The sequence below is a fragment of the Pocillopora verrucosa genome, chromosome 1 (assembly GCF_036669915.1).
Source record: "Pocillopora verrucosa isolate sample1 chromosome 1, ASM3666991v2, whole genome shotgun sequence".
In the NCBI taxonomy this organism is placed as follows: Eukaryota; Metazoa; Cnidaria; class Anthozoa; order Scleractinia; family Pocilloporidae; genus Pocillopora; species Pocillopora verrucosa.
Window position 1 is genome coordinate 29,715,512 of NC_089312.1, and position 15,410 is coordinate 29,730,921.

The 15,410-nt window shown below is 36.2% G+C and overlaps 1 protein-coding gene across 5 annotated transcripts in view; it reads left to right on the forward strand.

The window, feature by feature from the left end:
* Positions 1–14,944, forward strand: part of LOC131786165 (cGMP-dependent protein kinase 1) — a 38,959-nt gene extending 24,015 nt beyond the window's left edge. For 4 of the 5 annotated variants that reach the window (XM_059103177.2, XM_059103179.2, XM_066163877.1 and 1 more), the window contains 18 exons: positions 656–769; positions 1,551–1,656; positions 2,498–2,561; positions 3,376–3,453; positions 3,664–3,758; positions 4,258–4,326; positions 4,647–4,736; positions 5,888–5,908; positions 7,492–7,591; positions 8,371–8,507; positions 9,420–9,509; positions 9,923–10,022; positions 10,442–10,483; positions 10,732–10,830; positions 11,031–11,218; positions 11,852–11,914; positions 12,194–12,260; positions 12,742–14,944. In XM_059103177.2, the coding sequence (XP_058959160.1) occupies positions 656–769; positions 1,551–1,656; positions 2,498–2,561; positions 3,376–3,453; positions 3,664–3,758; positions 4,258–4,326; positions 4,647–4,736; positions 5,888–5,908; positions 7,492–7,591; positions 8,371–8,507; positions 9,420–9,509; positions 9,923–10,022; positions 10,442–10,483; positions 10,732–10,830; positions 11,031–11,218; positions 11,852–11,914; positions 12,194–12,260; positions 12,742–12,837 (1,619 nt within the window). In that variant the 3' untranslated portion in view covers positions 12,838–14,944. The remainder of the gene's footprint in view (positions 1–655; positions 770–1,550; positions 1,657–2,497; positions 2,562–3,375; positions 3,454–3,663; positions 3,759–4,257; positions 4,327–4,646; positions 4,737–5,887; positions 5,909–7,491; positions 7,592–8,370; positions 8,508–9,419; positions 9,510–9,922; positions 10,023–10,441; positions 10,484–10,731; positions 10,831–11,030; positions 11,219–11,851; positions 11,915–12,193; positions 12,261–12,741) is intronic. The other variant, XM_059103180.2, reaches the window with a different exon arrangement.
* The last annotated feature ends 466 nt before the right edge of the window (positions 14,945–15,410 follow it).

Below are 15,410 nucleotides of genomic sequence, written 5' to 3' on the forward strand. Positions count from 1 at the left end.
ATATAATCATCATAATTAAATATTTCTTAAGAAACATTATGGCTAGAAATTAACTCTAGTGCTTGGTGGCCAGTCGAGCCAGTTTCCCTGAATTCTTTGTGGCTCATCCCAAAATGAAGTAGCCCTTGATTTCCTCTAGTTTAAAATGAAAAACTTGAATAAACACCCTGTGGCTTTTAATGGAGCGTTAACTAAAAGGAAAGAACAAGCTCGTGAAATCACTGTTAAAATGGCTCGGAATTTCCACTTCAGAACTAAAAAATTTGCTAAAATGGATGATCTCAGAGTCCAGGCAAAGAAATGAAGAGAAAGGAAGTCCAATTAAATTACATATTGAGTTTTATTTTTAACTTCGTACTTTGCATAATTTACATTGCAACTTTTCGAAATTCTGTAGCACAGTCACATGTCGGGCATTCCAACCTTAACTTTTGGTGGCCCTGGTCGTTTTTAACTCGCCACTGGGGACTGTGCGACCACCAATTTTTAGCCCTGAAATATATAAGCCATTGTCTATCAATTTAGAGTATTCACCTTTGTAAAGATTTTTCTGCAAACCTTTCATGGAAAACTTTCTAATTCTGTGGTGAACATTTGAAAAATGGGTAATTTACTTATAGCCATGAACGTTGATGTAATATGTTTTTTTTTCCAGAGGGTAAAGTCAAAGTCCTAAAGGAAGGAGAGGAAAAGGGTAGTATGGGACCAGGAAAAGTGTTTGGGGAACTTGCCATCTTATACAAGTGCCCCAGAACAGCCAGTGTGAAAGGTAAATTTCTTGATATTGCTTTTTCTTTTGTTAATTAAGTTGAAAAATTGTTGTTTTCTGCAAGCAGTGAAATATCAGTTTTTTTGTTTACAAGTACATGTATGCCTTTCTATTCATTTCATTCAAATAGTTTGCCCAAGTAAAGAAAACTCTGATTAGTTTTAAGGCTGGATTTCCCTGGGGTACAGAGTTGTTTACACCCACTTTAGGAATTGTCACATTAGGAGGGAAACATTTAGTTATTGCAGACATTAACTTTTTTATAGTTGAAACTCAGGTGCAGTGATCATTTATTTATTATTTGTACCAATGCCAATCTCGAAAAACACTGAAATCTGTAGACATAATTAAAGGGGATATGTTTAAGGTGTTGGTGATAAGCTCCAGGATAGTATAATCATACCAAATCAGAAGCTTGCATTTAGATAGTGGGTTGTCTGTTACTATGTACCACTGGCCATTGACTACTGTCTCTTTTGCTTTAACTGTAAATAATCTTATTTCATCACTGGCATATTTTATTCTTACTTGGTAAATTAGTTTAAGTATGGATATTACCAGGGTAGTCTAAGAAATATTTAGGGTCATTGTTATTCTAGCTGATTTCCTCTATTATAAATTTATGTACATATTACTTACATTTATTTTTGTTGAGCATTTTTAACATGAACCTTTGGCATGGAGAACTGGGTGTAAATTAAGTTATCTTATCTATTCTTATCTTATCTTATTTTCATTTGTGGAAACATTAGTAATGTTTATGTGTTATCCTTCATTTTAGCTGAGAGTGATGTCAAGGTCTGGTCCATTGACAGGCAAACATTCCAGACAATAATGATGAAGACAGGAATGTTAAAACAGAAGGAACACATTGACTTTTTGAAAAGGTGATTTTAGGAGATGAAGAATCAAAACTTACATGCAGTCTATGTTAGATTTTCTGCGCTTTGGTGAAGTTTAAGGGTTGTGATCTTCCATAACCTAACCTTCCTTTTAATGGTAATTGATTAGTGTTGATGTCTATGTTGTAGTGAAAATGATTTCAGATTGAAATGGTTTCAAAATTGTTTGACTTCTTTTCTTCAATTAAGGACTATGTTAATGTAATAGTACCTAGAACAAAGGAGAAAACAAATTTATGATCATTTTGAATTTAAATTTAGTTCAAACTACAACAATTATTTGTTTAAGTTTATTTGTTTAAACTTTTGTGTTATTTTAAGTCTTAGCTTTGAACTCCCAAGATCCAGTTTGTAATTCTCCTTACTAATTGCTATGGAAAATTTGGCAAATAAGAATAAGAATCTAGGATCACATAACTTGTTTGCAAGACAATTATTGTTATTTTTCCTAAAGCATTTCAGCATGTCTGAATCTTAAGTCTAATTGGCTAATGATGCACTCATAACTGGTCCAGCTTATAACAATATGAACCATGGTCCATAGATATTCACAGCAAATTGGAAAAAAAAAACCCAGTGGAAAAAATTTTAAAAAGGTATTTACCATTGTAAGTAGTTCCTTGTGAGGGAAATTGTGCCTCAGGTTTTGAGTACAGCCTGAAGGCAGAAGGCCACACTTATGACCAAGGGTACAACTCTTACTCATACAGACATCATGCCTGGTAATTAACATAATTATAATTAATTGCCAAGAGAAGTTACATGTTAACCACTTTTGGAAGTTAAAGAGTTAAATGTTTGTATGGCATATCATTTTACCTTTCAGTGTCCCATGGCTTGCTAAGTATGGAGAAGACCTGCTCTGTAAGGTTGCAGATGTCATTGAGGAGGTAGGGTTAATGTGATGATCACAGACATAGTTCATGAAGCGTCTCATCGTTGGATTATTTCTTTACGTTACTGTTAAAGAAAAAAAAAATACTTGTTTGGTGACATTGTTCTCTAAAATAGAAGGGTTAGTTCTCCTTGAAATCTAAGCTTAACTTGTTGGTAAATCTTCTCTCAATCAATAATTTGTGTTGAGGCTGTGATAACTGACTGTCCAAGAGAAGCAAAAAGAGCTGGCATTAAAACAACAACCATTTATTGTGTGGGCAAGTGTTCTCACATTTGCTCAATCAGTGATTTACTCATCTCATTTAGGCATGACAAAGGGATGGCTGTAGTTGGTTATCTTCAGTCATTTGTCATTTACATCTAATTAACTATAAGATTATAAAATGAAGATTTCTATTGAGTGTCTTTTGATGAGGGGAAAGCCTGAATCAACTAACACACATAGAAATCAAGAGAAAGAGTTTCCCAATTGTTTACCAGATGTAAATTTTAAAACAAGATAGGCTCATTATTTTATTTTGTTCACAATGCCCGACTGTTTGTCTACCTACTTTACCCAATAATTACCATGGAACAGAAAATGAGTACTTTAGTCAATCAGACTGTGACATTGGGGTTGCCTTTCAGCCCCTTCTCTAGGCACAGCGGTCTAAAAAAAACCATCAATTGGTGGCCAACTATTGGAAAGCTTATTGAAATCCCTGAAATGGGTGCATAATCATTGTAGTTTAATACATTTCATGGTACCTTTGATTTTATAGCAGAGTATTTGCTCTGAAGCATTCTTTGAATATAACTTTATAATAGGCATTCTATGATGAGGGAGAGTACATCATACGTCAGGGTGCAAGGGGAGACACGTTTTTCATCATCAAGAAGGGAGAGGTAAGTAATGCTTAATGGAATGTTTCTTCCTTTTCAGTGATGGAATAAATGAGTGTTACAAAATTTTGAGTCATAGGTGTACACCATGGGTTAAGTTCTATGGTTAAGTGAGGCAGAAGCCATTCTTTTGCCACCCGTAACTTGTCTTCAGTTGTGCCGTTTACTATTTTTGTTGATTATTTTAGTTCTGAGGAAAACTTCTTTTGGTAGGTTGAAGTTACACAGAGAGCTACAGTGCATGCAGATCCTAATTTCATTCGCACTCTCAAAAAGGGCGAGTACTTTGGGGAAAAAAATCTCATGGGGTAAGGTTGGACTTTTCTATAATGTCATTAGATGTGGTTAAAAATAGTGTTGTTTTTGACCACATGGAAGTTTCTTTTCTTTTTCATTACAAGCAGACAGACATGTTCGTGTAAATAACACATGGATTGCTGAGTGCTTATTATAAACTTAAAAATTGGGTCCAAAAGCTTTCAAGATGTACAAATAAGAGCATAGTTATAATCCCTTGGAATTTCGCATAAGATAAATCTTTTGTGAGCAAGAAAGGCAGTTACTTGCAGTTTACAGGGTAACTTAGGTTATTTATTACTTCCTTTAGATTTTTAAAGCCCCTTCTGTGGTCTCTGCTGCCTATTTTGTCATTGGCAGCCAGTAATGAAAAACAAAATAATAGTGACATTCAGCTGCAGCAATTGGCATGTTATGGATAAATTCAGCTGTGACACATACCTTTTAATATATTTGTTCATTTATTTTAAACAAAATATGCTCCAAGAATAAGAGAATATTCTTTTGCAGTGATGAATTTCGAACAGCAAATTGTATTGCAGCCAAGGGAGGTGTGCAATGTCTCGTGTTGGATCGAGAGTAAGTAATAGAAAATAATTTTTAAAAAAAACTTTAAATTTGCAAAATCAATCTTTTTTCGAAAGGAAAGTCTCTAATTTAACATCATTCTAACGAAAACAAGCTCCCGGTGAGAGCTGTCTTAACCATTTGGTGTTTACAGCTATCCAGCTTTGACAGTTATCTTCGTGTGAATATACAAATCACAATTATACTAATTCTGGTCCAGTTCAAGTTCCCCTATAGAAAAGGAAACTTAAGTGTCATTTCTAAAGAAATATTTTTCTTGTTGTGAATTCATCACTCCACCTTGATTGCCCAGCTATGTTTGCATTCCTCAGACCTTTTGAAGCATATATTGGAAGTTTAGAAGACTTGCAAACAGACAAATATAGCGACAAGGCAAGAGGAGTTGAACCACAGACTGCAAGGTAATATAATTGTTTTCAATTGATTTTGATATTGCTTCAAATCAGCTATCTATTCAATGGTTATCACCTCTGAGTGAGGAGCCAAGTTAATGACTTTGATCCATGAATTTTCAAGGTGGTATGCATCAAGTATGACATAATTCTACATGTTTTGTTGAGTCATATATAAAGTAAGTTTCGGTGGTAAGAGGAAGACGACTTTGATAAAAAGGCTAATACTGGAAATATCAGCTTTAAAAACTCTTTACAGTGATCAATTAACATCAACTCAATTGATAAAAGCAGATTAGCTGATTACATGAAGTAGAGTATGTATTGAATGAAATGATAACAAGTGAGTCAAGGAAGGATCAAAGAGTAGCTCTTAACAGTGATTTCTTTTATAAAAAATAGTTGTGCAGTTGAAATGGTACCCTCAATTTTTTTAAGTTATAAAAACGGGTTCAAGAATTAATCATTGTTTAACTGACTCCATTGAGAAGGTGATTGTTCATTCAATTTTCATGAATAAAAAGCAAGCTTGTGTTAATATCAGTTTCTAATTCTTTGCTAGGCGTAACTTCCTTCAATAATATGTATCTTCTTAATGAAGTGTCTTTTAAATTAACATTTCAATGATCAGTTTGCAGAGTTTTAACTCAGTATGCCAGTATGCTAAGGGTATCTTTCTAAAGGGCTCAGGGAAAGGTCTGATGCTTTTTAATATGAACCTACGGTGTCAATGTCAGCTATGGTTTTTCATCTGCACTTTGTTTTGCCAAATTGTAACATCCAGTTCTACGGGATACATGCTAGTGGATTTTCAGGAGAAAGCTTCTTAGTGTCCTGCCTCTTAGGATTAAAAAAGAGCAAACAGAATCTTCATGGGAATTAAACAGCACCTTAATTACTATGTGTTGTGTTGCCTCACCATAAAATTTTCTTTGTGAGACCCTCATAACAGCTACTGTTCACACATTCAAATCTAACGAAAGTGATCATTTCTAGGGTTGTAAATTGCTTATTTTGAACTTTGATTTTTTTATTTTAAGTAATGTATGAGGCTAATTTAAATCTACATTCATGGTAAATTTTGATCTTTCATACTTAGAGTTTACTTTTTGTCAAAGGACTTACATTTATTTTTTCCTCTTAACCCTTAAACCAAGTAGACAGATCCAAGAAATTGAAAGGTTGGTACATTTGGAAACTTTTCATGCACCAGCAATGTAATAATAACGTTTTTAAATTTAACTCACTGAGCACTTAACTTTAGTTTTCAAGATACTAATGATTTAAATGTACTTAAGTTGCTGTTTTCATAGTAATGAAAACTATGTTCTATGTGGTATTTACATAGCTCATGGTATTTTCATGTAATTTCTTATTGTTCAAATGTTCTATGCATTGCCAATTTGAATGATAAACATCTTAGTGGCGATGATTTCAATGAAGATGGTGAATGTTAAGCCTGGTGTTTTAGTGAAAGAAGATGTTATTCGGTGAAAGACAAAGAACTCCCAGTGCTCTCAATAGGAGTCAAACCTACAACCTTCTGATAAGTTCTTTTAATGCTCTGCCACTGACTTATAGGAGACTTGCTGCAGGCTAGGCAAAGGCATAACAAAATTTTTTTGCAAACTTGGTCAAAGTGTTTGTACTTCATCCAAAATGTTAGACAGATGTCTGCTACTTTACATCAGCTATTACTGACTTCCTTGGGAAAACAATGCATTCAAATTCAATAGCAAAAATTTTCTTGCATTTAAACTCAAATGTTTTGCATCTCCATGGTCAGATGTGATATGACAGGTGGACATGCAGATAATGAACAACACAATGAACATGTTTTGACTGTACTATGAAGAATTTTGTCTGCAACTTAATTTTTTTATTTCAGAAGAGCACCGTATTAAAAAATCTACACTACTGATGTATTTGTTGGGAATTATTAATTCTAAAATGAAGGGGGAAAGTACAGTTTGTTCATGTTGTTTTCTCTTTGGGTTTTTACTTTTAAGATATAATTTACCAGACTGACCTTTTAAGAACCATCTGTAAATAATATCTTGTTAAATTTTAATGCACTTTCAAATAGGTAGGTCAGAACAAAATCATAAAGTTATCAATATAGAGATAATTTAAGTCCTGACACAATGTCAAATTTTCAGCACTAGCCAACAAGATAAATGTGTGGTACTGAGAGAATTAACTTGTATTTCATGAAAGTCAAATGGTGAAGATTATCCTTTGAGAAATGCAAAAAATTCAAGAATTTTTGCAGCACTGTTTGTGAATTGAAAGTGACAATGATGCCTAAAAAGTGTACAGTGTTAATAGATAAGGGTTGTTTTAGTCGGGAACCTCTTAACCCTTTAACTCCCATGAGTGACCAAGACAGAATTTCTCCTTACAATACCAATACACTATCAACCAGATAAGTGATGAGAATAAAGAAAAATATCAATTTGGGGATGATTAGTTGATCCAACTCTAAATTCTCTGAACTAACATTACAAGAATTGTATGGTTGACAGTAAGGGGAATTACAATTATGATCTGGGAGTTAAAGGGTTAAAATGTTAGTTTGCTTGATTTTTTTTACTTCTCTAGATAGTGTTTTTCAATGGGTGTATGGCTTATTACTGGGTTCTGTTTTGTGGCTAAGTTGCTGGTTTTATTTTCTCAAACTTAAGATATGCTTCTATGTTAGTGACTAGGATTTTTCTTAGAAGTGTTCATGATGGGTGTACTTATTCAAGTTTTTTGTTTACAGTCGCACTAAAGAAGAACAGAATGAGTTTGCAAGTGTTTCTTTGAAAGATATCTCAATCTTGAAGACACTGGGAGTTGGAGGTTTTGGGCGTGTTGAATTGGTGAGTCTAATGAATTGACACTTACTACTACTGGTTCAGGATATCACTGATCCAGTGTATTGTGCAAGCACAGAGCATAGCAATCTATTTGAAACAGGTAACAGTCAATAAGGGTCCATAACCCAGACATACATGGAAAGGTTTTTTAAAAGTTATGCAGTCTTGTTTAACATTGCCTAGTGTTGCACTTGTGCTAAAATTATGAAGCCAGAGTAGAATAATCAAGATATGCTTTCCAAAACCTTCAGGTTGTGAAATATCTTTCTTAACCCCTTACAGCCTGACATCAGTTTGCAAGATCTCCATACTGTTCTTTATACCTTTCGTATGGTACTTATTTGGAGAATTTGCTTAATAGTCAAGAGCTTTTTGACCTTGTCATTATTTCATTTATTCTCATGACCTTAATGTTTGATTCTGGTGTGGTACCATTGGGAGAAATTAGATGCTTATCACTCTCAGGGAGTTAGGATTAATATCTGAACTAAGGAGATCAAGCCATAAAATTGATATGAAGGAGGTGTTTTTTAACTTTTGTCTGATCATTGCCTGAAAGGGAAAACTATGAAAAGAGAGGGAAGGCATCTTTGACGGTCAACTGGAAGAAATGTGTCTGTGTTAATGAATTGTGTGAAATTTTTCTGGTAAATAATTTGCTAGTCTATCATTAAATTGGTGTAGCTCAGTCTTAAGAGGGAAAGCATGATATCTAGATAACAGCAATATAGATAAACTCGGTCGTAGTTAGGCGTATAACCTTTCCATTTTGTCATTGTCAGGTTCAAGTCGCCAATGAAAAGAAAACATTTGCCCTGAAAACTCTTAAGAAACATCACATCGTTGAAACAAGACAACAGGACCATATCAATTCAGAAAAGAAAATCATGATGGAGGCCAATTGTCCCTTCATTGTGAGGTAAGTACAAATCTTTTAGCTGGTATGAAATAAATTTTCTTCATGATGTTGTACCTGAAACGGTTCTTTTGAGGAACAACAGTTGTTTTAAGTAGCTTGGAGGGTTAGAGTTAAACTTTAGCTTTTTTTCATTCGATACAAAAGTGAAACAAGTTAAACCTTGGTCACATGCACATTGGGCGTGAAGCTTTTTAAAGTCAAATTGTGTTATTGTTTTGTTTATGTTGGAAGCCCTAGTGAACGTTATGCGTTGTGTATTCAATGACTCTTGGTAGTCATTGAGCCCTGTTCCCATTTCATGTTTAACATCCTTACCTCTTCTTTCGTTGTTCATCTTGTGAAATCTTGCGAATTTGAACTTGTTAAAATGTGGAACCTTTTAGTCATTATACCTCTTCACAATTTAAAACTCATTAAGCTTTGTCCACGATGTCGGCCATTTCTGTTTCCCTGATCACGTGACGTGCGTGAGCTTGATCACTGCCAATAGGGAGTTTAAGATGTCATTACGGCTATGGTAAAAGGTTTACTTTCCTCTAAGATTTTCGCCAATAGCTCGATGCGCACAACGTTTCTGACGGCAAGAATCTTCACTTCGGCATAACAAGTAAATGCAGTGTTGGGTTCAAAGTGAAAATGAGACTAAATTGCTTTCGAGGTTTCTTTGCCAAAAGAACTTGAAAGTTGGTGATTTCACGTTTTTGTTCCCGTAAGGGACGGCTACGAAATGTACACATTTTTAAACGTACGTGTGTCGCTTATTGTCTTGCTCATTAGATCTTTCGTTTGGCTACGTTCTCGATGTTGTCGCCGTCGTGGTTTTCTCTAAGTCCCTTATATTGTCCTTGTATGGTCGGAAAGAATAAATATTATTGGTTAGTTTTGAAACCTCGAATTTGTTCCCCTTTTCAGGCTATATAAAACGTTTAAGAATAATAAATACCTATATATGCTTCTGGAAGCTTGTCTGGGCGGTGAACTTTGGACCATTCTGAGAGACAAGTAAGTAGGGTTCTGTGGTTTTATCTTGTAAAGAAAAATTGTTGTGGAAAATCCGTTAAACAACTCTGACCCACAAAGCAAATCTTAGGATCCCACGTTTCCCCCGTCCAGTGACCAGAATGCAAACTTCTTTGAGATAAAATTGCACGGTGGACAGGGAGGGGCACAAATTACGAAGAGCAAAATTTTCCAACCCTTCTGAAAATGCATTTATTGTGAATTTTCCAGCCCATCTCCTCCCCCGCCCCATCCGTATTTATGACGAACCCCTTACCTTCACTGAAAAGTCTAAGTTGTTCGAGACTCTTTAATCCCTAAGTCCTTCTCTATCAGCCCGTTTCCCAATGAGGTCAAGAATGTAACATTTCTGTGACTTACTGATTAAACTAAGCTCAAGTCTTTTATCTCCGCAGAGGGTCTTTTGATGATGCGACCACACGTTTTTATGTAGGCTGTGTAATAGAAGCTTTCACGTATCTTCACGAAAGGGGCATCGTGTATAGAGATCTGAAGGTAAAATCCCTAGTTTTTTTTTTAAGACTCAGTACAAGCTTTTAGCACTAGAATTACAAGCAGCAAATTCGGTTGAATTTTCTTTAAGGGAGGAGCTGGGGGGAGGGGAGGGGAGGGGAGGGGAGGGGAGGGTAAGTGTGTCCTGTACTGGTACAGCTCTGCCAAGATAGTGTTTTGTTTATTTTCTTTTCCTGACATGAAGGGGGTTACACGCAAACCACCTCTCCCCCCCCCCCCCACTTTCCCTTCAGTCTCTGCATCTAAGAAGAATTCGCTTTTTCAGCCATGTACAATGATAGAAAGCCTAGACAACTTCAATAAGGAATGTAGAAATAGTGTTGTGGGTGATGTTGCTATAATGAGCTTGATTGAAACTTCGATAGTGGCTTGAAAGACTTGTCTTGCTTTCACATTTTCAGCCTGAAAATTTGCTTTTGGATGAAAAAGGCTACTGCAAATTGGTAAGTTGAATGACATGCTTTGTTGCTTTCCATTAAAAAAAACCTTTGTGCTGTAAACTTGCTTGTGTACGATTCATACGTTCAGTATTTGAAAATTGTAGTTGTAGTTATTATCTCTGACACTTGAAATAGTTGTAGTTTGAAGTGCGGTTGCTTTAACCCGTGTAAGTTGAGTTAACAGTTTTTTTGAGCACGAGAAGACTTATTTCGAAGGTGCTAAATTTTCCTTTTATTCCCTTTGATCCAAGGTCGATTTTGGTTTTGCAAAGAGAATAGGTTATGGAAGAAAAACGTGGACGTTCTGTGGAACACCTGAGTATGTTGCACCTGAGATCATTCTTAACAAGGTAAACAAATTAGTCATTCTTATCTTCATTAAAACAAAATAGACCAAGGTAATCCTGGTTTCCCCCCGACACTTACTTAAAACTCTCTTAACTCCAGTGAACAGTGCTTGTAAGGATCAATTTCTTTGAAATCAAGATTCATCTTCTCCATCGGATAATAATGATTGGGATTAATACTGAATGTTTGTTTACCTTCGTAGGGCCACGACTTGTCAGCAGATTATTGGTCTCTAGGAATTCTTATGTATGAACTGCTTACAGGCAGCCCACCTTTCACGGGGTCAGATCCAATGAAGACCTACAACATAATTCTCAAAGGAATTGATATGATCGAGTTTCCTCGCAAGATCACCAGGAACGCTCATGGTCTCATTAAAAAGCTGTGTCGGTAAGTTCTTGTAGATTGGGTTCCAAACAGTTTGTTTGATGATAGTAAAAAAAAACAACATCAAAACGTCATTTCCTCAACTTAAAGCTTCACTTCAATGGTAGTGGCAGTTGATTAGTGTGGGTAATAACAGGGTTTCGAGTGCAGTAAATTTTTCAAAGACAATAAAATTACACGAGCCCGTAGGGCAAGTGCGATTTGTAGTTTTTGAAAAATGCCAAACCAAATTGCACGAGAAATCATGTTGTTGCATGTCAACAATGTACATGAAAAAATATCACAGAGATTCAAGATAGACGTAAATTTTGACAGCGCTGGCGTGCTATTTGTAATTTACATTCGTATTACAACTGTGCACTCGTGTTACATGAGAATGCCCTTTTCAGCCAATCAGAAGCGCGTATTTTTTCAGGTACATTATTAAATATTAAATTTGGTGGAATTTCTACGGCCGGTGTATGACACGAAGAGGGCAGGGAGAAACTCTGAAGTGTCTGTTGGTGTTTATCCTTGTTAAATCTTGCCACTTAATGGTTATTTTTAATCAGAAGTGAAAACCAGGTAATTGGTTCCATAAAGTTTGTTATCAGCCCAGTTAGCTGAATTACTACGCCTTGTCATTTGTCTTTTTAGGGACAACCCGATTGAGCGTCTTGGCTACCAAAAGGGAGGTCTGAAAGACATAAAGAAAAACAAGTAAGTATCTCAGTGAAAATGGGCGAAAGATTGCAATCCTTATCACAGCTCATGCCACCATATTAATAGCCATAATGCCAACTGAAATGGCAGCAACAACATCTACATCTACAATACTTTTTGTGGATGTTTAAGGTCGAAGGAAGAAACCCCCCCCCCCCCCCTCCACAAGATCGTTGGTTCCATTGTAGCATCTCTCTGTCACCCTTTTAAATCCTCTCAACGAAGGCCTATTCACCTAACATTTGCGTGTAACTTAACATGTCTGTGTGAATCTAGGTGGTTCGATGGTTTCAACTGGGACGGCTTGAAGCAGAGGATACTCAAAGCCCCCATCGTCCCAAAGGTTTGTAATATTTGAAAAAGGTTTGGGCAATTGACGAGATAAGTAACGCAATGCTCCTCTCTGTTACCGAGAAAATTACTACTTGCCGACCCATATAAGGTAGCCATTTTCTCAACTATAAGTTTTAATTAAACCAAACCATTTTATAAAAAGACATTTTTACATACGCGAATTAGTCGTCGTTGAGCTCATTTTCTTCTTTGTTCTCGGGGATTATTTGGTTTTGTTGAGTTTTTCTAAGAGATACGAGGGGCAATTTGCTTTGGGCAGACAACTTACACAACACACAACACTGTCATGGCAGGCGAATAGTTTCGTTGTGTAAGAACTTAGTTACTCGTGAGTAGGATGGTTGGCTGCGTAGGTGTCTCGTAAATCGTGTAATATTTACGGCTAGTTTCCGTAGCCCTCACACGCGTCATGCAAACCTCTTCCTCAAATGTGGCTTTTAAAGTAAACAACAACCCTAATTTTCATTTAGATCAAGTCCCCAACGGACGCATCAAACTTTGACGACTACCCTCCCGATGACGAGATACCTCCAGATGACACGACAGGCTGGGACAAGGACTTCTAATCTGGGTGTCAGTGCTATCGCCACCCGCATACTGCTTGGATTCCTCCAGTGTACAGGGCAAGATGATAAATTCCTTTTACGTAGTTCTTATTCCTTCTCTTTACTTCCTTAGTTCTTACCATCCGTGATCTAAGTAGCCAGGATAAAAAGTTTTTAACCTAATCTGAATAGTTTTTAATACAGTTTTAGTTTGTTCCTGAAAAAGTCTATTTAGATTTGAGGGAGAAGCGACAGCAATAGAGTCGTTTACTTCAAAGTAAGTAAAAAGACGAGAAATTAGATTGATATTCTAGGATTTTTTTGTAGCGGTTTTATTTGAAGTTCCAAATTGATCTTACTCCGAAAATGTTTTTATGGTTATTATATATGTCAAAAACAAGACTGTACACTATAGACATACAATTGTTTTATAGGTTCGTTGACTTAGGTTTTCCTCTTTTCCCCTCGTTTCTGCCTGATAAAATCCGCACAGTCAAATTGAACGCTGGAGGGGTAACGATTGTTTTGCAAAGTCTTAAATAGCAGTAGGTCAGTAAGAAACATTAAATAACTGTTCTCATATTTTAACAATGTTTTATTCTTAATTGGTTTGCTTTGGAGAGTGTTATTATCCAGGCATACCCACATATTTTTATTAATAAATATTGTAACGTCTTTAAAGTAAATGGTAATGATGCCGGAGAGGGAGAACAATTTTAGTTGATTGTCAATTCGTAAACGAATCATTTCACTGTGTTCAGGACCTCTGCAAACAGGATAGCAAAATTTTACATGTGTTAAGCATATTCTGCTCTTTTATGAGATTACGCTTCAAATTTTCTTTCGGAAGTGTGTTGAAGATATGTAAATAATTCAGTCACAAATAATTGAAGTTAACACTAACATATTATTACCCTGTCACATTATTATATCTCCTAAAGATACTTTCCTTGTGGATTAGCTTTCATTATTCCCACGCTTCTAGCGTAGCCTATAAATTTCTCCAGAAAGCAAATCTTTTGCATCCAGTAAGGTTGGAACAATACCAAATCAGTTACATTTGTGGCTGAACCGCGTTAGATAGCAACCTTACCAAGGGAAAAACAACAAAAAACGCGGTTTGCTATCGGTGGTCTCTTATGAACTGGCATTTGAATGTGTTACGCTTGCTGTTTCGCTTAGATTCCTTTATGGCTTGGGTTACCTTATTGTCAATTTATATAGGACGTATGCTGCTTTAAGTAACTACTTACAGGAAATTATTGCCCAAGGTAAAGTAAATTTATTTGTGTGACAGCCTTATAGAGATTGGTCACGCGTTCTTTTTATTGTGCGACGGTCAGTTGGTTTTCACGTCCTGCTCGCATGCAAAATATACCTTGTAACATGAAAATAAGTAAACTTTTGTTAGAACTAAAATGGTTGATATATCTATCAGGATCTATATGGAGCTGGTTTGGCCGCGAAGTCAGGAGAGTGAGTCGAATGTCTGTGCGGTCGAAAAATATAGATCTGCTAGGCGAGGTAACCATTTTGTTATGGCCTTTGTCACTATTGAGGCTTCGGTCTCATTTGTTTTGTTTCGTTAAGAAAGCTCTGCAGACCTCCGGCCGTCAGTGACATTCCTGGGAATGAAAGAGTAGTACCTTAATACCTAAGCAGTGAGCGAATTCTGTCAGGTATTTTCACTATCTTATTATTAGGAATGTAGACTACTCATTGCTAAAAACGAAATTATAACACACCCGAGGCAGATAACTTTGCCCTCTTATAAGTATTGAGCGAAATCAATTTTACGTAGAATTTTCTTTTGTTTCGTTTTGTAGTTCTTTAAAGGCGGTGAATGATTTTAGCAATGTTGCTCTTTCTTAACTTTTAAACATAGTTTCAAAATCTTTAGGAGAGTTTTATGTCGATTATTTATTTCGGACGCCCCTATCCGTAAGAAATTGTAATCGTAAGGAATTGTGCTGTGCACGGTGGTTTTGATACGTCATATCTGTGAAATGAAATGAATTATACTGTTGGTAGTTTTGTATTTATTTCTTCTAGTAATGCCAATCAAAAATATAATCGGATAAAGCTGTGCAATGAAAGCGTCATTAAAATTAATTTTTTAACCACTTCATTCGCCTTTTTCGAAGTAAGCGTTGCTTGGGGGTATGGGTGTGTGGAAGGATGCAAACGATCCCTTATTGTCGAGTAAGTCTTGTATTTCCTCAAATTCTAGTAAAACGTGTTCTAAGTCAGCACTGGTAGGCTCGATTTCCGTCGTTTACGAGTGCAGTCTTCGATCTTAGGCGGCTCCCATACTTAAGTCCCTCACAAAAGTTTGCGTATTCTCCAGACTCCTCTTACAAGACTTTCTTTATGAGAAACAAAGCTGCTACCTTTAATTTCAAACAGCAGCGGAAGGCTAGGGAGAGAAAAAAATTGTACCAAGACTATCAACGGGATGGGCGACGGTCAAAAGGAAGCGGAGGAGAGGGAACTGGACGATAGGAATTTTCGCTTAGCTACCCCCTTACACCCCTCTGACTCCAAATCAAACATTACCGGCCGAACTTGCCGTAATAAGATGCCTGCCCCGCAGG